Raw genomic sequence first — 23,826 nt, forward strand, 5'->3', positions numbered from 1 at the left:
ACACATGCACAGATGTACACATAAGTGTGTACAAAGGCATATAATGAAATGCCTGTTCTCTACTGTTGGACTGTTCTTGTATTATTGTAGTATTCATCATTGCACTATTCTTGAAGAAAACACGAGTATCAGTCCAGTACCTGCTTATTTCATCTAAGTACTGTACTTTGTTTTCACCAGTAACAGAATAACATGGTATCTTTGGAAAGACAGTGGCTTTCAAACTGCTTGTTGGAGCCCCAGGAACTTTGTGGTCTCCCTCAGCTATGACTCTCCTGCTTCTTTTGGCAGAGGAACAAGGATGACCAGTGGCAATCCCAGAAGAAATCCACTCTCTCTTCTGCCTCTTTTTTGCCTTTTTCTTTTACACAGACTCCATTATTTTAAGCTTAAAAACAGCAAGGCATGGTCCACATCCCTGTTTAAGAAGATTAAAAAAAATATAGCAGTTGTTCATTTACGTACATCTAAAATAGGAAAAAGATGTAAAGGAAAAACAAATACAACCCAAGGAAAGAATGGGATTCCTCTGGTTACATAAAGCAGTAAGGTAATCTACAAAAACCTCAAAGATTAAAAATATGTTGCAAAAATGAAAAATATCATCCACTCAACACAATACAGAAGTTTTCCTATATAATATAATAGATAAACATATTAAAATATTTTAAGTCTTTAAAAAGGGCAAAATTCTTTAAAAGATGACTCAACACTATTATGGTTAGACTAAACATTATGCCAACACATTGATTTGTACAACTTCTTGCAACATGACAGTTGTCTAGTGTGTGTATGTGTAGGTACGTGTGTGCACACAGGAGGAACACAGTGAGACCACTAAGAGTGTCACTTGCCATTTAAAAGCAGTATTTCACAAATAATTAAATGAAAAACCCTACAAATACCAGTACACATCTCAAAATACTGCAAGTCACATTCTACAGCCCCAACATTAAAAAAAAAAAAAAAGAAAAGAAAAAAGAAAGAAAAAAGCCTACAGAATTAATTCAAGTACCTTTGGGGTAGGTCTGTTGTGAAGTGAAGTAACTGTTATTTGCACTTTAGTTGTAATGACAGTGGAAAGGACACACCGATATCCTGCCTCCATCTCAACCCCACCTCGCTGCAAGGACTCACGGTCCCAGCAGGCTGACTCACAGCACGCTCCCAAAGACACAGAGGTTAGCACACCTTCCCCAGCCCTGCAAAGTCAGTCTGAGGAGAGGCGTGACGGTCTGTGAGTTGCTCCACGAAGTGGATGCCCGAACTCGAATGAAGAACGATTCTTCAAAAATATGTTGAAGAAAATGACATAAAATAATATTCTAAAATGAAAAGCTAGCTTTGTGTAAAGGCAGTCTTTTTGGTATGGGATCCTATCAGGACGACAAACACAGCACTCCTTCCCAAATTCTGGCCATCTTGGAACTAACAATAAAAAGGTAACAATAAAAAATAAGTTTTCCTGTGAGCCTCCATCCACCACCCAGAACAACCCCATGGATATCACACCCAGGCTGAAGCACGCATGGCTTCTTCACAACTTCTATTCTGTACTTAGCTTTGTTCCTCAAAATAAGAAGCGATTCCCTCTTCTTGTCTCACATGTTCCTTTGAAAACACCAGCAGATAAGATAAAGGCTGAAATCTGGCTGCCAGAGTAGTTAAAGTCTGGTGACATCCCTGTGGTGCTGCAAGTCCCCTATGCTCTCATAGTCATTCTCTCCCGAAAGAGCAGTGTGGTTTGTGTTAGGCACAGACAAGGTCCTGTCTTCTTCTTGGCTCACTGCCTGGATAGCTTCATAGTCAGGCTCCAGCTCCCCGTTGGGTCTGTCTGCTGACTGAGGCACAGTGGTAGTACTGAGGGTGTTTTCAAAGTCCTTCACGCTTGCATAGAGGCCACTGCAAACAGACGGGGACCTCTGAGATGCAATTTCTTGAATACAGGTGTAAGGAGAATCCAGTGCCTTGATGGCCTGTCCTGGCTTGCTCACTGAAGAGTACATGGCTGAGATCTAGGAAAAGGAGACACCCGCTGAGTGTTTAAGCATGGCATAAAGCTTGGGTGCCAGCTTGTCCCCCTCCCGCCATGAGTATATTGAAAGACAGGACCTTCCAATAAATACATATCCTTTCTTACAAAATTGCTTTTCTTGCATGCATTTATACATTTATTATTTCCTTCAAAAAAGAATGATGACATTTAGAAAAGTAAAAGTTACTTGAATATAAATCCCTGCAGGCAAATCAGATCCAGGACTGGCTTTGTGAGCAGGAGCTCTTGCAAGCTTTGCTATGGTACTGGAGCCAACTTGGGCTGAATGAGACAGGTATCAAAGTGATGATCAGGTTTAGCTGCTGGAATGCAAAATGATGCTGCCTGACCTTTGCTCTTTCATTTTAATGGTAGCAGCTACCCTCCAACTTTTACAGACACTGCAATAGGACAGCAGTTATTTGTTGGTTTTATAGGTGCAACCAAGGAGGGACCAAGACGTGAAGAGAACATTAAAAAACAGGAGGAAAATCAGAAACCAGCAAATAGTGCTGGCCCTGATATGCAAGGTCTATTCCTTTGGCTAGCCTGTACCTGAGCTGCACTTGTCACTGCCTATCAGAACTGAAGACCAGAGACTGGTTGCTGCAAACACAAGAAGGAGCAGGAATTTCTCTCCTTCTGGCTCCACGTGGGGTGGGGTAGAACAGCGAACCCTCAACAATGGTAGAAAAACCTTCCCAAAAGTAAATTTCTAATGGCACAAATCATATAAACAGTATTCTAGAAAAGCACTCAGAGGAGGTGGTATGCCCAAACCACTGCACAAAGGTGGCCCTTCATGAAGGAGAAGCCCACGTCCATGAGTCCCTGTTCTCCTGGCTGGTGCCCAGTGCATCCTGACTCCCTCTGTCAGTCGATGTGCATAACTTCCCTCTCGTGGGCCACAAGGCTGAAATTCTTTGCTTTGCTTCTCTGGTACCTACCATCATAATTGCCATACAGCTCCTCTGCTACGTTTAAAGTCTTTCCCAAGCATGCAAGACCACCATGGATTTGTATCAAATTGCACAGAAGCACTGGATATGGTCACAAGCAATGTTATTTCTGTTTCACTTTTCTCTCTCTGTTTCAATCTCCTCAATTTCTTTGACTAACAAACATTTAAAAGGACAGTTTATGTTCCAGTGCTTTCATTGTGCTTCAGAGCCCCGTACACTTTGAATGGGAAAGGTAGGGCACATTTCAAACTTCTTAAGTAGAACTTGGCAATCAAACCAAGGAACTGCCCTAATGATCAGCTAATTGTGGTCTCTCATTATTTTTAGACACCTTTTTTTAAGCCTATTGGCCTGGCAAAGCCATATGCTAGAATACTTCTATTCAGAAATTTATAAATACTTGTATTTCACAAATATGACAGTGCAAACTCTGTACAGAAAAACTTCAGCTTTCATTTTCCCTTCAGACAATTTTCACCTTTCTTAGATCCTGCTTAATCATGCAGAGCTTATGCTAATTTCTGCCTGAAAGAAGGTCTCTAGCTAGTTATTGAATTTCATGCAAGAAACCTACCTCGTCTTCTGTAAGAGATGGATCTTCCTCCCGAGACTTGTAAGACATCGAACTATGCCTCTGTAAAAAAGGAAGAAAGAAAGGAAAAAAAAAAAAGGCTCATTACCAGTCAACAGCGTGGAACCTACAATAAAACCCTCACATTACAATCAATACATTGTATTTTATGGTCATTTGCTCACTAGTTCCATTTTATGGAGCTAATATCCAGCTTACATCTCTGGAGATAACAGCCCTGAGGTTAGTAGAGCTTTTTAATGTATCTGCTCTTGTGCTGACCTAAAAGGGGCAAAAATTATGTAATAGTTAAAACAAACTCTGCTGCACTCTATCCCTGCCTTTAAACTTCCAATGAAGTAAAAAAAGTGTCTGCAGAGGCTTTTGAACAATTGAAAGTGAGGTGCTGTGAAACACTAGCCAGCCTTCTGCTTGATCTTCAGATACAATCCTAGATTACAAAAGAACTGCACTAACTGGAGCCTTCCTTACAATTACTGTCCTTCCTTCACTGGGCTCTGGAAGCTCTGCAAGGCAGCTATATTCTCCTCCACCACGAAATGTAGCAACTACTCAGAGGTGCACTCACAACCTTCAAAGCCATGCATATGGAAATGACCCACTTCAATGCACCCTGAGAGGGGAACCTAAATTGTCAAAGCATTTGTCTGGATCCGGTTCATGTGTCAAAGTTACTAAATGATGGAGGGCTTGGTTTCATGTCAAGTCTAACTTCAAGCATGCAAAGCGTAAGGCAAAGCATATGGATCATGAAACTTTGGGGAAAACCATTTTACCACTACAAAGAATGTCTTAGGATCAGCAAGTTTGCCAATGACACCAAGCTGTGTGGTGTGACTGACATGCTGGAGGGAAGGGATGCCATCCAGAGGGACCTGGACAGGCTCCAGAGGTGGGCCTGTGCAAACCTCATGAGGCGCAACAAGGCCAAGTGCAAGGTCCTGCGTCTGGGCTGGGACAATCCCAAGCACAAATACAGGCTGGGTGGCGAATGGATTGAGAGCAGCCCTGAGGAGAAGGACCTGGGGGTGTTGGTGGATGAGAAGCTCAACATGAGCTGGCAATGTGTGCTTGCAGCCCAGAAAGCCAACCGCATCCTGGGCTGCATCAAAAGCAGCATGGTCAGCAGGGTGAAGGAGATGATTGTCCTCCTCTGCTCTGCTCTCGTGAGGCCCCACCTGGAGCCCTGCGTTCAGCTCTGGGGCTCAGAGCAAAGGAAGGACACAAGTATTAGAGTGAGTCCAGTCGAGGGCCATGAGGACGATCAGAGGGCTGGAGCACCTCTCCTGTGAAGACAGGCTGAGGGAGTTGGGGTTGTTCAGCCTCAAGAAGAGAAGGCTGTGGGGAGACACAGACACAGACAGATTTCTAGGTTGGAAGAGACCTCAAGATCATCGAGTCCAACCTCCGACCTAACACTAAGTACTCCACTAAACCATATCACTAAGCTCTACATCTAAACGTCTTTTAAAGACCTCCAGGGATGGTGACTCCACCACCTCCCTGGGCAGCCCGTTCCAATGCTTAATAACCCTTTCGGTAAAGAAGTACTTCCTAACATCCAACCTAAAACTCCCCTGTCGCAACTTTCGCCCATTCCCCCTTGTCCTGTCACCAGGCACGTGGGAGAACAGACCAACCCCCACCTCACTACAGCCTCCTTTAAGGTAACTGTAGAGAGCGATAAGGTCGCCCCTGAGCCTCCTCTTCTCCAGGCTGAACAAGCCCAGCTCCCTCAGCCGCTCCTCGTAAGACTTGTTCTCCAGACCCCTCACCAGCTTGGTCGCCCTTCTCTGGACTCGCTCGAGCACGTCCATGTCCTTCCCGTAGCGAGGGGCCCAAAACTGAACACAGTACTCGAGGTGCGGCCTCACCAGAGCCGAGTACAGGGGCACAATCACTTCCCTAGACCTGCTGGCCACACTGCTTCTTATACAGGCCAGGATGCTGTTGGCCTTCTTGGCCACCTGAGCACACTGCTGGCTCATATTCAGCCGACTATCAACCAATACTCCCAGGTCCTTCTCGGCCAGGCAGCTTTCCAGCCACTCATCTCCCAGCCTGTAGCTCTGCTTGGGGTTGTTGCGCCCCAGGTGCAGGACCCGGCACTTGGCCCTGTTGAACTTCATACAGTTGACCTCAGCCCATCGCTCCAGCCTATCCAGATCCTCCTGCAGAGCCTTCCTGCCCTCGAGCAGATCGACACACGCACTTAGCTTGGTGTCATCTTACAGACCTTACAGCGGCCTTCCAGTACCTAAAGAGGCCCTGCAGGAAAGCTGGGGAGGGACTCTGTCAAGAGGTGTAGTGATAGGACAAGGGGGAATGGCTTTAAACTAAAGATATCAGGAAGAAATCCTTCACTCAGAGGGTGGTGAGGCCCTGGCACAGGCTGCCCAGAAGCTGTGGATGCCCCATCCCTGGAAGTGCTCAAGGCCAGGCTGGATGGGGCTTTGAGCAACCTGGTCTAGTGGGAAGTGTCCCTGCCCGTGGCAGCGGGTTTGGAAACAGGTGGTCTTTAAGTTCCCTTCCAACCCAAACCATTCTGTGATTCTGTGACTTTTATGGCAATCAGAACCCTGGCTACCTCACAGCAGACATGCGAGTCCTCCCCACCAGGGCAAGCAGACTTTACTGAACTCCTGCTCCACATTTTGGAGTTTTCTGCAAATTTTCCATTTAAAATATTTCAGACCTCCTCCAGTACAGACCAAGATGGAGAAGTAGAGCTATTTTTAGCAGAGCCAATTAAATATTGCTTCCAGAAACATATGAGATACACAAGAGACTCATTACAACAGATTCCTTCCTACTTTCACTTTTCTTGGTGGTTTAATTCTGAAAAATTCCAAAATTCAGGCTCCTCATGCAGGTCTGAGGAAGACTGACCCAAAGCACTCTGACATCTGCTCCTGGTGGGGCTTCCTTCTGGCCTAACATCTCTCTTACTTCTGTCTCACTGGCTGGAGAATGTAATCTTTAACCTGTGGTTTTCTTACTCACCAATTAAAAAAAAGAAGTTCAAATGCATTTTGGCATAGCCCTTTATTGAATCTGCTATACTACAGGTGCTCAGTTTATTTGTTCTTGTTTGCAGGATATGTTTTGTCTTGAGGAATAAGTTACTAGTGTCAACTTTGGCCAGTAAAACAAATATGTGCTAGAAAAAATCTGCAGTGATGTAATTTTCTCTAATCGGTATGTTTGTGAGCACCATGTGTCAGGATCCCTTCTATCGTTTCCCAATCCAGTATTGAGAAATACCCCCAAGTGCTAACAGACCTGTTCTTGTTTCCCTGGTATGCAGCATTCTTCTAAATGTGGAACCCGTGACACATTGATTTTGAAGGATACAGAAGAAAATACTTGCTCCTAAACATCTTGTACCTAGCAATTTTATAAATTACGTTTGAAGCCTCAACACAAACAGAACACGTCCTTATTTTCTTTCCACTTTCTTTTTGTTCCTCAACAGCACTGGAGTTTTTGCTCGTTGGCTTGGCTGTCGCTCCTGACTCAGGCACCAGAACAAGAACACCATTCTCCTCTGGTGCATTTGCAAGAGGTGCTTTGCCCGTCCTCAGGCTGTGCAAGTCTGAAACCAGATGGGCAGCAGCCAAATGTACACACAGAGAGCATTTCTACCAGTGTTCCCGGGTTTGCTCACTCTGGAAAGGCCTGGGTGAAAAAGAGGATCTGTACTGCCTTTTCTGCTTAAAAAAGAACTAAAGAAAAAGTATTTTGCCTCTCTAGTTTAATAGAAGAGCTACACCCAAGTTTTTCCAGCTCACAAAGGCCTGTAAGAGGCCTTGTACTATTAAATTCACCTTTCTTCATCAAAACCTTCCAAAGGCATTTTCTGGGTCACGGTCAATAACCTACTTGGATAACAAATTTTCACCTGTTCATGACATGTCTGGCCCCAGAAGCGATCTGTTATCCCTGCACCAACTGCCTGGCAGTGCTGCAGTGGGGAACGCTGACCAGGCAACGTGCTTCTTCTGCATCCAGCAGGCATTACCCAGGGGCACACCTCTGCTGGTAATGAAACAGTGCCAGGCACAACCAGTGGCACCAGAGCTGCTCTTCATGCTGTTAAATTCTGGAGCAGACTCTGGTTTGGCCAACCTTGCTCCTTCCCAAACATGACAGGAAGCAAGAAGAGACACCTATGGAGTCTGTTTAACTAAAAGAGTTACAAATATAAAATACGTTTCCATAAACATCTTGTTCTTGGTTGCCACGTCTGAAAAAACAGGCATTGCTGTGCATTGTGTGAAGAAGCAGAATAGAGGGAAGAATTATCATCACCACAACAGAGAAACAATCCCACAACCACCTCCACATACAATGCTGACAATAATGACATTTATATATTCAATCAATTACCATTTCCAACTCTGCTGCAGCTGTAGCTCTCAAGGACAGGACAGGCACACGCCTTGATGCATAATGCATGTACCTAGCAGAGGACTTTGGAACGAGCTGACGCTGCTGAGGCTTAACTCAGGATGCCTTTAGCTCTGAATAAATTTTAATTAGACAAACACCTTTTTTTTTCTGGCACTTTTGGGACTGCATGTGTCATTTCTTGATTAATCCTTCAAAACCTGAACCATTTTAATCAATTCCCAGTCCTTGCAGTCACTGACATTGTATACACGGTGTACTGGGGAGCTACTGAGCAGCAAATGCATTTCCTTTGTATCAGTGATGGGGAAATACAATGATTTTCTGGAAGTCTTTTCACACCTGGTAGGGAAAATGTCATTAGTACTGAAAGCTGTTTCTCTAAAAGATTAATTAGAAATTACATGTGCCCTGAATTTGGGGGGAGGGAAGTGTTGATGGATTATTATCGACAGACATATCTTAATTTTCTACCTAACAAGCTCATTATTTTTAAGAATGTGCACTGAGGAGCCTGGATAAACAATTTTTAGATTTCGAGTAGCCTTCCCTTTGTTCATATTGATTCTCTAGAGCTTTATAAATTATATGGTTAATCAGTTATTTAACAAGGTATTTTTCTGCTCTCTACCTGGATTACTGAAGTACTTCAAACAAGAGAACAAACAGAAGCAAGTAACAATACCTCAGCTTTCCTATGACTTTTCAGGTAAATATTTACATTAAAATGTTGCATCACATCTAAAGATTTTTGGAAATTTTTGTCAATACCTAATATTATTTCACAACTCAGACTCCAAAATTATATTAACCTGTTAAAATCACAGTTCTTTCCTTCACAATTACAAATTATTTCAACTAGTTCTGAAAAACGTGAACTCAACAATTTGTGACAACTCTGTGCAATAATTCAAAAGTATTCTTGCAATTAATTCTGGTGAAAAACTAAGACTAGTAAAACAACCTGTTGAAAATGTTATCGCTCTGTTTTTCAAGGATTTCACCACTAATTTGTCCTTAGGCTAGGAGAAAGAATAAGCTGTTGAGAAAACATAACTTTTGGCTGTGATTTCACCAGGTAGAAGTTCGTTACTTTGTTCATGTATGACAAACAGAATTCAACAACTATAAAATCTACAGGTTGATAAAGTCTTTGCAGCTTTTATGGCTAGCTTAATGGAGATATTTAGTTTAGTACTTATTATTTTGTGATCCGTTTTACGTGGGAATTGCTGAATATCAGCTACAAGACCAAAAGCAGATCTTATGTTTTAAAAGTCTACAAATTGCAATCCCTCTCCCTCTTTTTCTGTCCCTATTATCCCCTACAGAGGGAGACCAGATAAGGCTTTGAGCAGTTAAGTTGAAGTGGCCCAACAGAAGAGGCACATCTAAAGCTAAGGCATCTACCAAAAATGCCTCACTCTTTGTTCCACTAATTCAGGTTTTACTAGAAAAAAAACAAGGGCGAGATTTTGAACAATATGTGGTTGTTAACAAAAGTACTGGATACCTATTGTAATTGCTCCTACGAGTATAATATCATTAAATAAAGAAGCAGAGGCTTCCTATGTAACTTCTGGATAATGTTTGAGAAAAGCTTTAAGAACAGCGTGCTGCAAGGATCCTACACATAGGTTCCAACAATATGAATACATGCTTTTACTAAAGAGTAATGCTGTACCATGCATTTTCGTATTTCTGTGTTTTACAGTCTTGCATCAATGTGAGTGTTTATTTTTTTTTCTGTTTCTTGCCATTTTTTTGTTATTCAAAAAATATTCCTCTGCCCTGTGTGTTCTGTAGTGATTATCTGTCTGTTTGACAAGGACAAGTAGTATTTACCTTCTCTGGTTCACTTGCTCCTTCTGTTCCTTCTCCTTCTTCCACTTCTTTTTCTTGCACATTCTCATTTTCATCAAGAAGTTTCATGGGTACTGGAGGGGGAAGCTCATCTTCTACATCTGGTGTGTTGTCAAGAGGGCTTTCTGAATTAGCACTTTGGCGACTTTTTTTATTTCGGTCTACAGATGCGTATTCTGCCGATTCAATTCTGTACTCAGGATTCTGATCCTGATCTTCAGATGCCATCAGTGAAGCTGCTGACTTTCTGTTGCAGCTTCTTTCCATGTTGGCTGCTGCTCCAACATCTTTGATTTCCTTCACAGTTTCATACAAGCAGTCTTCAACTATGTTCTCTTGAGAGGAGCTGTCTTTTAAGACTTCGTAAGGCCCTTCCATTCCAAGACCTTGATCATTTTCTGCATTCCTAGCTGAGATGATGGTTTCCATGGTATTGTTAGGGGGAATACTGGGTAGTTCCCGGCTCTGGTGACATTTTATGGATTTTCCAAGACTGTCTTGTGGATCTAGCAGATCAGAGACAGATGTTTGTACTTCTTCATAAGGCTGGATACAGGCAGTTGTACTGTCCTCTGAGAGCACTAGAGAAAATTATAAAGAAGTATTTAAAACAACCACATGACTAAAAAAGCTGAATACAATTTGGTATTCTCTACGTTACTCTGTTTTTGTGTCTTATTAAAAAGAATAAATGACAGTAATTCCTGGAAATGTCTAGTAGTCATCATGTTTTCAGCTTAGAAAAAGCTTTCTGTTACAGAGCTTTCTGCACTCCACTGTTAAAATGTCATTCTGACAACATCTTAAATGCTTCGTGCACTCCCAAATCACTTTACAGAGCAACAGTATTCACAATAAGAACAGGTTGGGTGGGTAGGTGCAGGCAGGCACTTAGGTTCAGCTGGCTTGTACTCTATTACGTTGAATGCTTGCAGACTGTTCAGTAGTTTCAGATGGGGAATGCTGCTGGGAAGCCTCAAACCAATTACATGTAAAATATCTTGTGAGATTTTCCTCTTTCCACTTCCTTATCCTTTGTAATCAAAAAAGAAGGCTGTCCTACTTTTTCCCTGCCCAGCCCTCACCTTGTTCAACATGCTGGACAAACTCTCCTCTGAATCACACCTTGCCCAACCTTGTTAAGTCAGCCTCACTGCACGGTGCACCAGGAGGTCCTTACTGGAAGGCTGTGCCGTGCTTCTCCTAGTCTCACACCACATAATGTAGGTTGACAACCTACTAACGAGCCAGCCATATGCACAAAAGAGAAGATTAGACTTCAGGAAGTAGTGTTAGGCAGAACATGTTATTTTAAGTTGCAGAAGTGGGCCACATGTCACTGTCACAAAGAGGGTATCAGGGACTGAAATTTAGGGGACCTTTCATCTTACAGTGCACACGTGACATTTACCTGCATTCAGGGATGTATATGTGGGTACATACAAGCATGTTTCAGATAGTAAATGATATGTTACTTTATGAGACACCATTTCTTTGAAAAATCACTTCTGGACAGCTTTACAGTACAGTTCCTATGGTATTCTCTTGGAATAATCTACCTATTCTTCCATTTCCTTTAGTGTGTTTGACATCATGTCACCAAGTGCTGATGAAGCAATCCGTGCCACTGATTTGGTGGTTGTCACATGTATTTCTTTACCTTGGGCACTGGACATGCAGACTCACACAACAGCTCCCCTAGGAGCTGTAACCTGACAGAAAAACACAGGTTGGAATTTCAGGCATGGGATGGTAATCATTGTCTGAATGGGAAACGTGAGGAGAAGAAAGGGGAAACATCTTTCTCCATTCGCTTTGCCTCCTACATACACCTGGGGAGGAAAAAGTCACATTCAGGATGTTCTGTTCACTCCCCAGGATGCCTGCAGACTTCCTGAGGAACATCAGGACCAGCCTGAGAAAGCTGGAACATGTTTTCCCTTTCTGGCCTTGGCCCTCAGGGACTTTTGTGCTCTGCAAAGGGCTTGGCATAGACAGGCAGCCACCAACAAAACTCTGGCAGGTTGGTCAAAAGAAAAAATAATATGTTTGGTGCTGCTCCCATAGCCCTGTCCCTGCTCAAAAGGCTAGCAGAAGCAGCAAAATAACTATTAACAAAAAGGATATTTAAAGCATGTAATAAGAAATTAAAGCAAATTGTTTCCTCTTATGTGAAAGGGTTGCTATGCAAATTGTAAGCCGAGTAGTATCTGACAGTCTGAAAACTGTCTGATAGTTGACAGCATGCCTTTCAGTAGCAGCTTCTGACAGCTGAACGTGTGGTGACTGGTGGCAAGCAGCAATGCTTCCCCCTTCCAGAGGGCTTTTCCCTGCGCACTGAGTCACTCGGAGATGTAAGCGTACCCAAATGCAACAAGTCAATGTACAGGAGCTGTGACAAACTGCAAAAGGAAAGTTTAGAAATTCCTTTGGTTACTTGTCCCTGAGGGGTAAAGATTTAATAGCTTAACCTCCAGCTTCACAGTGAGGTTGGAGGGGAGCTGGAAGGAGGGGACGCAGTCCCCAGTGCCACAGCGAGCAGTTGGCTCCCAGCAGCGCTGAACCCAGAGCACGTTTTATTTTTAGGTGCAGCTGAGCAAAATATTTTCCAATGATACTTGACTTTCAATGTATGTGAATCACTTTGAGTGCTCAGCAAAGCAAAGACTGAGAAAAAAAGGAAGTGTTGCTCACCCTCGCCATTGCTGAGCGCCCCGTTCTGCTCACTGCTGGGGGGCGGCTCTGTGGCCGAGCTCGTGATGGAGTGGCTGAACACCTCCTTCTCGGAAGGCTGCAACACAAAGCAGTGGGATTTAATCAACACGTGGTCAGAACACACGTTTGCATGAACAGATTCACAATGAATTTCATTCTCATCTCAGGAGAGACTCTGACTCGAATGTATCACTGGCAGGAGGGTAAAATCATGCTGATTATACTCAAGCAGTTATTTATGTGTTTACAGATGTTAAAACAAACAAATGCAAGTATGTCCAGGGTGATCTCCCTTCCAGACTTTATGGTAATAGAAATTACCACAGCTTTAACCAGTGAGAAGACAGCAGCTGAAAAATGGGTATACTGCACTTGCGCTGCAACCCGAATGAAAGGAAAAGCAGGAGATATGGAGTGACAACAAAAAGTGCAAATTATTGAGATCATCAGAAGTTGTCCTCCTCTTCCTGTTCTGAAACTTTTAAAATTTCCTGTGCTTAACAATCTCTAAGCTCCTGATCTGTTTTCCAATCTGCAGTATTTTGCAAGGGGCCTGATGCAAACCAACCCCGAGAAGACACAAGCTGCCACAAATAAACACTTACCACGTTCATCAGATTTTCATGATCTCCATTCTGATGTTTGGACTTCTTTTCCCTTAATGAAGAGGCAATATAAGATGTTACTACAGATTACACTATTCCACAAATGCCAATCATTAATAGCTTTTACACACCTGCGGGGAGCAGAACTGTGATTCACCACGATATTACAAATCCCATAATTGAAAGCTATTATGGGGACAGGTAAGGTTTCTGTGTAAGGTCACCAGCAAGATAGGGTGGTGCTGAACATATCTGAAGAGGTACAGCAAACACAGGCAACCTTTTTTCTTTAATATAAAATCACAGTAAGATCACATGAAGAAGCAGAAGACACTCACAAAATTCATCTTACTTCCGCTTAGGATACTAGTTATAATTAACAATAACCATGAGCAGTTCAAGAAGGCCTACAAATTACATAGCAGCAGAGGCTTTTCAAGATGAATGCTGCTTCAATGGTACTTCACAGGACTCCCAGTATGGATTGAATTTCCCATTTCTACCATTTTGGAAATACAGCTCTTATTCTGCCAGGCGTCTTCTAGGCAGGACAGACACCTGTATGATCCCACCCTTTGGAGAGGCTGAACTCAGAGTCAGCAGTGTTTGTGACTCGGCCTCTTGCAGCTCCCTTGGTTTTTAGCTCTCTTCTCTCTGTGAAGGCCTGACAGATCAGGTCTACCACTGTGGGGTGAGTGCAGGCTGCCCAGCTCCCTCTCAGCAAGGCTGAGCTTCAACGTTTTGAAGGGGCCTTGAAATTTGAATGAACAAAGTCAGTAGAAGTGCCCGTACTTGTGAAATCTCTTGTGGAGAAGAAGATAAGGATAAGGTATAAGTACAAGCCATTTATTAATAGCACTGTCTGATTCTTAATCATTTTGGTCTGGATCAATTCCCTGGTCTCCAGGAACAGCCAAAGCAAAGCTGAAATTCACAGAAATCATTTTCCTTTCCTTTTCACCTATACTTTTCTGTCCTGTTAGCCCACCTCTTTTTCTTGATTAATAACATGTTACAGAAATTTTTACTTCCAGATCTTTCTGCAGAAATGCCTGTTCTCTCAGAAAGCCTGGCGAGACCAACAGCCCAAATGCCGAGTTAGGCAGTCAGAACTACACGTGTGTGCTGGAAGGCATCCCTGTGAGGAGGGCAACCCGCAGAAAGACCGAGGGGCTGACAGCAGCTGCTGCTTTACCTGCTCCAGCTCACTGCACCGCACGCTAAACCAGAGGTGTAGGAACACAGCTGATGCCTTTTCCTCAGCAGGGACCAGCACTAACATGCTGCTCCTGTCCTGCAAACCCCTGGGGACCGCTGGATCTTCGCAGAAGACCTCTGCTGGTCTGGCTCTCCCTCCCAGATGACGCCAAGTTGTGCAGCCCTTCCTCTCCCTTTTCCCTGCTCAGAGCAGCTCTCCTTCATGGTTTGCAAAAAAGCTTTGCCACGTGTGCAGTTTTTCAGAGAGTGAAAGCAAAATTCTTCTGCTTTTATTTCACTATGAGACATTTCCCACTCCTCCGGCTAGTTATAAAGCATCATTTAATACTAGTGCTGGTGTAAAGAAACTATTCAGAACAGATTATTGTCTTTAAAAATGTTTTTAGCTAATTTTTGTGTGTGTGTCTATGTGTGTGTGATCTACTACCCAGAAGAATGTACAGAGCCAAGCTATGCCAAAGGAATCCAGCAGTGAGGCACAGGATGGATGGTGCTAGAGCAGAGCTGGCACTGCCACGTGGCATGGCATTGCCATCAATGTCCAAGAAAGCACTCAGCAAGCACTACAGCATTATTCCTTCACACCAAAAATAAATTCTTAGATTATTCCTCTACAGCATAAGAAACAGTATGAACTATTTAAATTCAGGTTTGCTCTGAAAACAGATGTGCTGTCAGGCCTGAGATCCCAAATAAATTACCCTGAGGGTAAAAAGCTATCGTAAGCCAACCCATAGACATGCCTGTGGATGCAAAAGGCAGGGTAGTGTGAATTAACTTATCCCTCTGAAAACACAGAATGACTACTTTGCATTAACTTACTAGAACGTGGTAATTTATTTCTGTACATAAGTCCTCAGTATTTCTTGTTAACTAGTTACTCGGGAAGCTAATCCACGCAGTACTTGACTTGAGAAGTGTTATTGCTTCCTAAGCTCCCAAGCCATACCTGTTGCAGCTGGAGCAGAGGAAGATGAGGAAGGTGAGGAATAGGAGTGTTGTCACAGCTGCCAGGCTTCCCCACAGGATGATGTGGACCCGTCCACTGCTGAAGAAGCCACCGTCTGGTCCCATGATACTAGCAGGAGCTGGCGTCACTTGGGGATGGAGAGGTTACTCCTTGGAGAAGGCTGGCATCTGTGCTGAACACAGCTTCTGTTTCTGCAGAAAGAAGAACATCTTTGGAAGTTAGCACAGATTTTGAAGATAATGAATCTGACAACTCCAAATCTGACAGGAGAGGTTTTCAAAACCAGATCTTACAAAAAAAAACAGTTTTGACTGCAAGACAGCCAGCCAAAGACATTTTCAGATACATTTCTGATGGTGACATAGAACAAACTTTGTCAAGTATTAACACAAGCTGTTATGTATCTACAATCTCAACATGAATAAAATGTAGCACAACATCTCCGTACTCATGAGAAAGTTTATAAATCCATTTCAGGGACCAGAGTAGTCTATTTTGCAATGATATTTGTTAATTTCATTGAAAAGCGAGCTTTGAAAAACAACAACTTCTGCAAAGTTAACAAGGCAGAATTGCAGCAGGACTTTACCTCCTTCCCTTGTCTCCTGCCTGCATGGGATTTGGTGTTTCAAGTACAATGATAAGTAAGTTAGATAAGATTTTAAAAGGAATACTGCAAAAATCTTTCTCACAGTGGATCAGATCTAATCTTTTAATCTATTTCTATGTGAAATACTTTTTTTTTTTCTTAATAGTTGGTCTGAAGAGTAGTAATGTGAGTAGTAATATTGAACTCTTTTTTTTTTTTCTTTTCTCCAACTAAATAGAAGCCTAAGATAACAACTAATGAGAAAAATAGACACGGTGTTTTTTTAGAACTTGAATAAACACAACTTTTGCTACAGCACAGCAGCCCCTGCAGACACTTCCTGGGTTAACAGCATTTACGATCCATAAGTTTTGTTATTCAATATGTTCTAAACTTTTGTACATATTGTTAATATAACATACTGTCGACATATGGCAAAATTAAAAAAAAAAAGAAAAAAGGAATTTTTCATTCTGCACAGCTGAAGATATCTATTTCTACATAATTTAGAAATAAGTAATACAAGGTCAATTTGCAGACTTTCAGCCTTAGTTTGGGATTGATAAACTCTCAGGTAGAATACAATGGTCAAGAAAGGAGTAGTTATCTTATGGGAATAAAAAAAGCATCCCAAACTTAAGATTGAATAATGTCTAAAATTGACATGAATTACTTTAAAATTCTCAGTTACATTTCTGATGGTGACATAGAACAAACCTTGTCAAATATTAATAGAAAATATATTTTAGTTGTATGCATATATTTGGTTTATGCAAGTTTTTGCATATGAAATACGTATGTACAAATGTATATATATATTTTTTTACAGTGGCAGAATCACACTTTTTAATAACAAGTTCAATTCGGTACCAACATCATATCTGTATCAAAAACCACTATGTTGCCATTTTGTTACTAAAATATTATGAGGAAAAAGTTTAATTTTTAGAAAAATGCCAGTCACATCAAAGGAAATCTGTTGAGTCAGCAGAATAAACAATAACCGAGTTTTTTTACTACGTAGAAAGTAATGTTTCTGTTCCTGTGTCAAATGGGTTCATTAATTTCTACCATACAGGATCAGACTTCCGGACACCTTCTAAAAGGAACCAATTCTTACCAATTTATCCATGGTGAAAACAAATTTTAAGTTATTAATAACATTGCAATAGCTTGAAGAGGTGAGAAACAAACACAGAATTTATTACTTTTTCTGAGTCGTTCTAGCCATGTCCAACTTACCCTGGTTTGCATTTGCTGTGGGGAACAGAGAACATAAGGAATAATGTGAAAAAGACCAAAAGATGAAGTTTATGAAAGAATAAAGAAGTTGAAGTTTATGAAAAAATAAAGTTGCTGGTCCTAGAAAGACAGGCTTCAAAGTGTAGCTGAGTATTTCTAGTCTGGCCGACTAACTGGAAAGTCAGATAATTTGTAACTTTTCAAAACCCATAAACACAAAGGATGGGGAGGGAGCAGCAGGTGTCACATGCGTTGTCCAAGTGCAGGATGTGTTTTAGTGGTAGTTTTGAGCAGCAGTAAGTGCCCAACAGCTGCCATGGCACAGAACTTGGTGAGGGCAACTGCCTTGGACCAGCACCCAGGGTGGATTTCGCTGACATGCTGAGCAATCTGCTTCTGTGGTTATTTTGTTAAGAGCTTGGAAAAGTAAACATTTAAAAACAATGGAAGACTGCTCTGAAAAATGATACATATTGCAGATGTGAATCTGATACAGTCCCACCTCATCCCTCTTCTAAAGCAAAACTCAGGTTATGGCCACACCGAGTCATAGCCACATCACTGACTGCAGAATGGAGAGACATTAAGAGAATCAGGAATCAGATTTCGTCAGGAGAATCTTGGTGTAATGCCCCAAAAGACCTCTCAGGTTAGGTGCACTGGAATGGATTCCTGTAGAGGTGATGGACTGTCCTTACTTAGAAGGTACCACAAAGCATACCGCACCAGATGCCTTAACTGGCTCCAAACCTTTGGTAAGGGTTTTGAAAAGAGAATACTTGCTTTTCAACTTTTTTTTTTTTTTAATGAATTTTCAAATACTTTTTCAGACTTGTTAAAATATTTTAAAATTATTATAAAACAGTTTTTTACTTTCATTTTTTTCATCCTTTTGCCTTTTAAACATACTAATACTCTTTCTTCCTTGGGAAGAAGGCCAAAAATGGAAAGGGAAGAAAATAAAAACTGAATAAGAGTTTTTTTCCAGCATTTTTATTGTTTTATTTTTTATTTTTTTTAGTTTTCTCAATAAATAAGTATATAAATATAGAGAAGACAAATGAGAAAAAAAATCCTTTTTTTTTTTTTTTCAAATATTAGGCAAAAAAGGTTAATAAGAATAGGGATTTCAAAGCACGTTTCTGAAAACAAACACATGGTTATTTGTTTTTTTGGAGCAGACATAAAGTTGTCTTGAATGATATTTACTCTGAAGAGCAATACTGTTCTCCTCTGAAAAGACTAAGTGATATACCAAAAGCTAACACAGCAGGAAAAGTTACTCTACATATAAGGCTGCTGGTCTTTAGATACATACAATATTGAGCTAAGGAAAGCTAAGGATGCATGCTGTAAAGACACACAGAAAAGTTGCATCCCTTGAAAACTTCAGCCAGTTAGGAAGTTGTGTGATGAGCAGAAGCTTTTTAAGCTGAGCTTAAAAAAGGAGTGAGATCACAGAGAGAGCCAAGGGAGAGATATGTGTGAGTGCCAAGAAGCGCAAGACTGAAGCCAGAAATGAGAAACCCCACCAGGCAGAAGCCAAATGGAGGAAAGCAAATGACCAAGGACAGAATCTGTACTTGTTCTGCAGTGAAAGGCCAAGAATGCAGACACCAAAGCTTTGATTGTAAATTGAGAGAAAAAGGTCAGAAATGGTCAAGTGCTGCGGCACTTCTAGCTCCTGGAGGAGTTTGGCATCTGTGCAAAAGGACCTGGAAGCTGCTCAACAGTTCTGCTTTAAGTACAGAACAGCAACAAGTAAATATAAATATAATGTAAACAAAGCATGCCTACATTCACCCTGTGTTGAAGAGGGCACCCTTCTCAGGCGGTGCCATCAGAGGACTCATTCCTACTGTTCAATGCCTCCCACACTATGAAGCTAAAACAGGTCATTTTCATTCAGGCAGGTGCATTTGACACAGGGGATCTTGTGGAAGCTGGGCAAGCACCCACCAACTACCATGACCAGCCTGGGACAGAAACCTTACAGAGAGGACACTGAAAATACAACGGACTCGTCTGCTTCCACTTGGGGAATGCCTGGGAACTAAAAGGTATGGTTAATATAATGGACTTTGGAGCTGCTTCAGAAGCTAGTTTTAGACAGAAACTTACTTGCAATCATGACTATGGGACAACAAGCAGCTAATGTCAAAAATCTCTTAGACACCTGAAATGGTTAACTACTGCTTTTACAATAAAAAGTTATATCGTGCTGCCCTCTGGTGAAGCTTTCTGTTAGGGGAAAGGTATTTGTGCCTGCTGTCCTCACGGCTATGGCTCCTGTGATGGTGCTTCAGAGGTGAACAAAACCCTGCTGCTAAGGATGCAGCTTTCACAGAGTCTGTCATCCGCCTGGCTCGAAAAAATATCCTGCTACCACCCTGGAAAGACTGCCAGACTTGAATAGCTTAACCTTGCGGGGAGACACCACTGGGACAGAATAATGGTCAGCTGAACTGATTTTTTTTTCAGAATGTGAAGATCTCTGAAGATGAAAATTTCTTTAGCTGCACTCTTTCCAGAAAAAAAGCAAGGGTATCTTTCTTCAGAAATCTCAAGTTACTGTTGACACTAAACTCTAAAAAAAAGAATAATAAAGACAGACTTGGGATGCCTGTATAAGAAAAGTTATTTCATCTAGGGCAATGTGCCAATGATGGCTTGTACTCAGATTTCAAAATCATTATCAGTTCAGAAAACTAATTCTTACATTATATTGAATAGAATTTCTCCTCCTTGTTGGAACTTTCTCTTGCTTTTTAGACATCAATATTTACCATTAGTGAAATCTATATGACAAATAACACTCATAGCCATTTCTTCAAAATTGCACTTAAATGCACAATTATGTTTGTGGTTTCAGAAAGACAGATATTTCACTATATGACCCGCACTTTTACTGTGAATAATGTGTTATTTTTCCTTACAAGTGCTGTAGGGATAAAGCACAGCTCAGGCATTTCAGAGTGAGGACAGAAGGGTACAATGTGCAAGCAATTTGAGCGCGAGATATACAAAAGAGCGTGGGAAGGCTGCAATTTTTGGGAGTGCGTAGAGTGAGAACTTCAGCTCATGAGGGAGCTGCTGCAAAAGCCTGAACGAGACCTGAACTCCTTTAAAGCCTGGGGATGGCCAGATCCTGTGCATGCAGACCCGGTGGCCTGGGAGGCACGACAGGAGATGGCGGCACGTCCCCGTGCCCGCTGCCAGGGCTGAGGCTCTCTATGGGCACTTCTCCCACCAACCATCCCCTCGGTGTCCTATCACTGCTTCTGGGCTTTACAACCATTTCATTCATGTCCTGTTACAAACCACGTTAGGCCCATGTTTCCATAGGGAAATGGGTGGGAAAAGCCGATGGCTCTGCGTTTCTGGTTTCCTTAATGAATTATAGATAGAGCCTAGGCAAGGGAAGAAATTGTTCTGACAACTGAATGACTTTGGATGTGAGAACCCAAACGTGAGAGGACAGGAGAGACGCCGGAATGGCTCAGGGATCACAGCTCTTTGTCAGACCAGAGCTGTCAGACCAGGAGCTTCGTGGGTCTGCCCTCTGTGCTGAGCTTCCCTCTCAGGCTGCAAGGCCTCCTCGCACTCTCTTCTCTTGCCTGCTCCTCCCATATCCCATATCCAGTACCTCCAGTTACTATGGTAGCACTGCTAAACTATAAAACAGGTTAGTCATATCATCAGGATTGGAAGATCCCCTCCACCCTACTAGTGCAGACCTGGGAGGGACTGGGGAGAGTGGGGAAGAGGGCCTTGCAGGTGCGAGTAACATCATGGATGTAGCTCCCTTTATCCTTTAGTGCTGTCTGGAAGTGGCTCCTCAGTGTTTCCTTTCTGCAGCTTGCCACAGCTGGTGGACTCCTGATAGCAAAACTTCACACAACGCCCAAATTTTGGGATGCCATCAGGGCTGCGTCTGTCCCTGTACAGGCAAAATAATTAGGCCAAACTTTTCACAGGTATCTCCTGCTGCAGATTCTGGCTTGGAGTCTGTCTGCAGAAGGCAGTGAGAGTTGTGCTCAAGATCACATCCACAGTATTAAATTAAACGTGCATGGGATAATTGGAATGTATTGGAGCTGATTGGCATGGCACAGTCTGTGTCCATAAGGTTAAACTTACTTCTTCCCCATAAAATGGTGGTTGTCCACCAACCTGCCCACCAGGAGTGGTCCCTGGCCTGAGCTAACTCCTGAGCTGTGTTTGGTATCAGTTTGGGAAAGAGCCATTTGACTGCAGGCAAAAGTACACCTCTGGCTGCTCTAACTTGTTAAAAAATGATCCTTCCTATCTCAGGCCAAGAATCTGAATATAGTGGGTCCTTTTGACCTCATGCCCCTGTGATAGAAATCCATCGCTTCTCTCAGCACTCCTCCACCACAGGATGTGCCCACCTTTCTACCCAGCCCAGCTCTTCTCATTAGCTTCCAGTTCCTGTCTGTCTCCTCGGTATCTACTTCTGTTTGCTGCCTGAGGCAATCACCTCAGTTACAAGTGACAAAAACAATGCTAAGATAGCAATGAGCATGCATGGGTACCTAACAAAGTACAAAGATGTGGAAATGTTATCAAAAAGAGAAAGTTCAGATAATTCACAGGCATTTCTACATTAAAATAGATGAAACTATAGAACAGCCTGAATACAAAAACATTATCCTTGTTTTAATTTGGTGCTAGGTACTTAAGAGTAATTGCACACTATTAAATGCTTCTGGAGACAACAGGCGACAGGACTGCTGTCTACACTGAGGTCCTGCCTGCAGAAACTCTTCTTACACCACCGTGCTACCAGAATCAAGACTGTGAGGCTTCTGCAAATGCACTGTAGAAAAGTTGTATGACCGATCTGTGCTAGTTTTTCTGCACCTGTCTTATGGTGTTTCAGCTTCTAGTTGATTATATGTAGAGCCAGTACTGAACTATGCAAACGTTAAGACCAAGATCACGTTTTCCAGTGTCTAACGCATTTCACTTTTGGGGTTGCTGTGCACTAAATCAGAACAAATCCTTCCCTATGATAGATTAACGCTGTCCTAGTGCAGTTGCATTTTGAGATACTTGGCTTGGCAGCACCCATGTAACTGGAACAGTTGAAGACGAAAAGACACATCTTACTGCAAGCAGTCGGGAACTGCTACAGCAGACCAGATGTGCACATAATTAAGGGCTGGTCCTGAAAGCCTGATGCTGGAAAGAATTACTGACATGGACTACAGCGCTGCTGTAGGCTGTCAGACAAGTCTTTCTGAGGCTGTGCATGCCGTAAGCCTTCAAAATACGTTTCTGCTCTGTGAAACAGCAGAATGATGAGGTCCTGATTTAATCCCCCACTGTATCTACTTTTACAGAAATCACTGCTAGCTTACCAAAGATCTCTGTGTACTCTGTAATGCAAAAACAGACCCCAGACAAAACCGAGCAGTCCCAAACTACCAGTCACTTTTAACCCCCCTTTAAGCATTAACATCCCGCAAAGAGAAACCAAGTCTCTCTGAAACCATCTACCTGTGGCATCACAGAAATCTTTTTAAAAGGCTTGTGTCTCAGTAAATGCTGACCTACACTGCCACCTGCACTCAACTCACCCATGCCATGTCAGACTTCGTCACCTCAAGGTCAACATATTCAAAATTGAACTGACTTCTACATTTTGCTCTCTATTCCTATTAGAATTTTAGCAATTCACAAACTCAGAGCCATCACCAAATATCTTTTCTTTCCTTACATATTGCTCTCAATTCCATGACCTCCAGGCACAGACCATCATAAAATCTCCCTTCTGCCACTTCCAATTCTCCATCAGAAACTTGTACCTCTGCCTCAGGTGTATTCCAGCTTGAGCAATATCATGCCATGCTTCCTCGCTTCCCTCTGCCTGGCCTTCCTTCTTCACAGCCTGCCTCCCCTCTGAAGCTCCCGTTTCCCAACCCTCCCTATGCTCCCAGTGGTCCTAATTGCACACAAGCCTGCATCGTAGGCATTTCCTCCTCCTCAGAAAGACGTTCTGGAAAGCGGGAAAAGTCAAGACAGTTATATGAACAATTAAGCACATGAATTCAAGAGCTTGCTTCAAGTCAGCAGAATAGTTTCTATAAAAATGGTGAAGAAGTTTAGAAAAGAAGAGATTTTATTACTCAGAAAACAAGAGCGAGGTTTTCTAGCAGACTGTAAAACTGGATTTTCAAAGGAGGGTGAGCATAATTGCATGTGAACGTGACGATGTCCCAGCAAAGCAGAGCCTGCAACCAGGGGTTAATAAATGTGCATAATTACACACCTAACTTGTCACGTAGCTAGCACTGTTATTTGCCACATCCACAAGGTCTTTCTGTGTATAAGCCATACGCTCACAAATCTCTGCTGAAGGTATCTGATGCTATAAATCAGGTCCTACACAAACGTTATTTCAAACTAACAGCCTAGAGCTCACAAATTCATGCCAGGGTGGGTGACAACATTACCCCTGTGTCACTGATAAGAGAACTACCCGTTACCGGCCCTGCAAACCCCCAGCACAAGCTGGGACAAACCAGTGCTGAGGACAGAGCTTTCAAGCACAGAGCCCTGGCAGCTGCTGGGGAAGAAACTGATAATGAAGCCTCTGTGA

General features: G+C 42.5%; 1 protein-coding gene across 1 annotated transcript in view; it reads right to left on the reverse strand.

The window, feature by feature from the left end:
* Positions 1–1,098: 1,098 nt before the first annotated feature.
* The window catches only part of PAG1 (phosphoprotein membrane anchor with glycosphingolipid microdomains 1), a 102,655-nt gene continuing 79,927 nt past the window's right edge, over positions 1,099–23,826 (reverse strand). Inside the window, exons 4-9 of the mRNA XM_050708698.1 lie at positions 15,350–15,561; positions 13,183–13,234; positions 12,557–12,653; positions 9,845–10,443; positions 3,572–3,631; positions 1,099–2,015 (exon numbers count right to left, since the gene is read on the reverse strand). Coding sequence (XP_050564655.1) covers positions 1,665–2,015; positions 3,572–3,631; positions 9,845–10,443; positions 12,557–12,653; positions 13,183–13,234; positions 15,350–15,474 — 1,284 coding nt within the window. The 5' untranslated portion in view covers positions 15,475–15,561 and the 3' untranslated portion in view covers positions 1,099–1,664. The remainder of the gene's footprint in view (positions 2,016–3,571; positions 3,632–9,844; positions 10,444–12,556; positions 12,654–13,182; positions 13,235–15,349; positions 15,562–23,826) is intronic.

The sequence above is a fragment of the Cygnus atratus genome, chromosome 2 (genome assembly GCF_013377495.2).
Source record: "Cygnus atratus isolate AKBS03 ecotype Queensland, Australia chromosome 2, CAtr_DNAZoo_HiC_assembly, whole genome shotgun sequence".
NCBI lineage: Eukaryota > Metazoa > Chordata > Aves > Anseriformes > Anatidae > Cygnus > Cygnus atratus.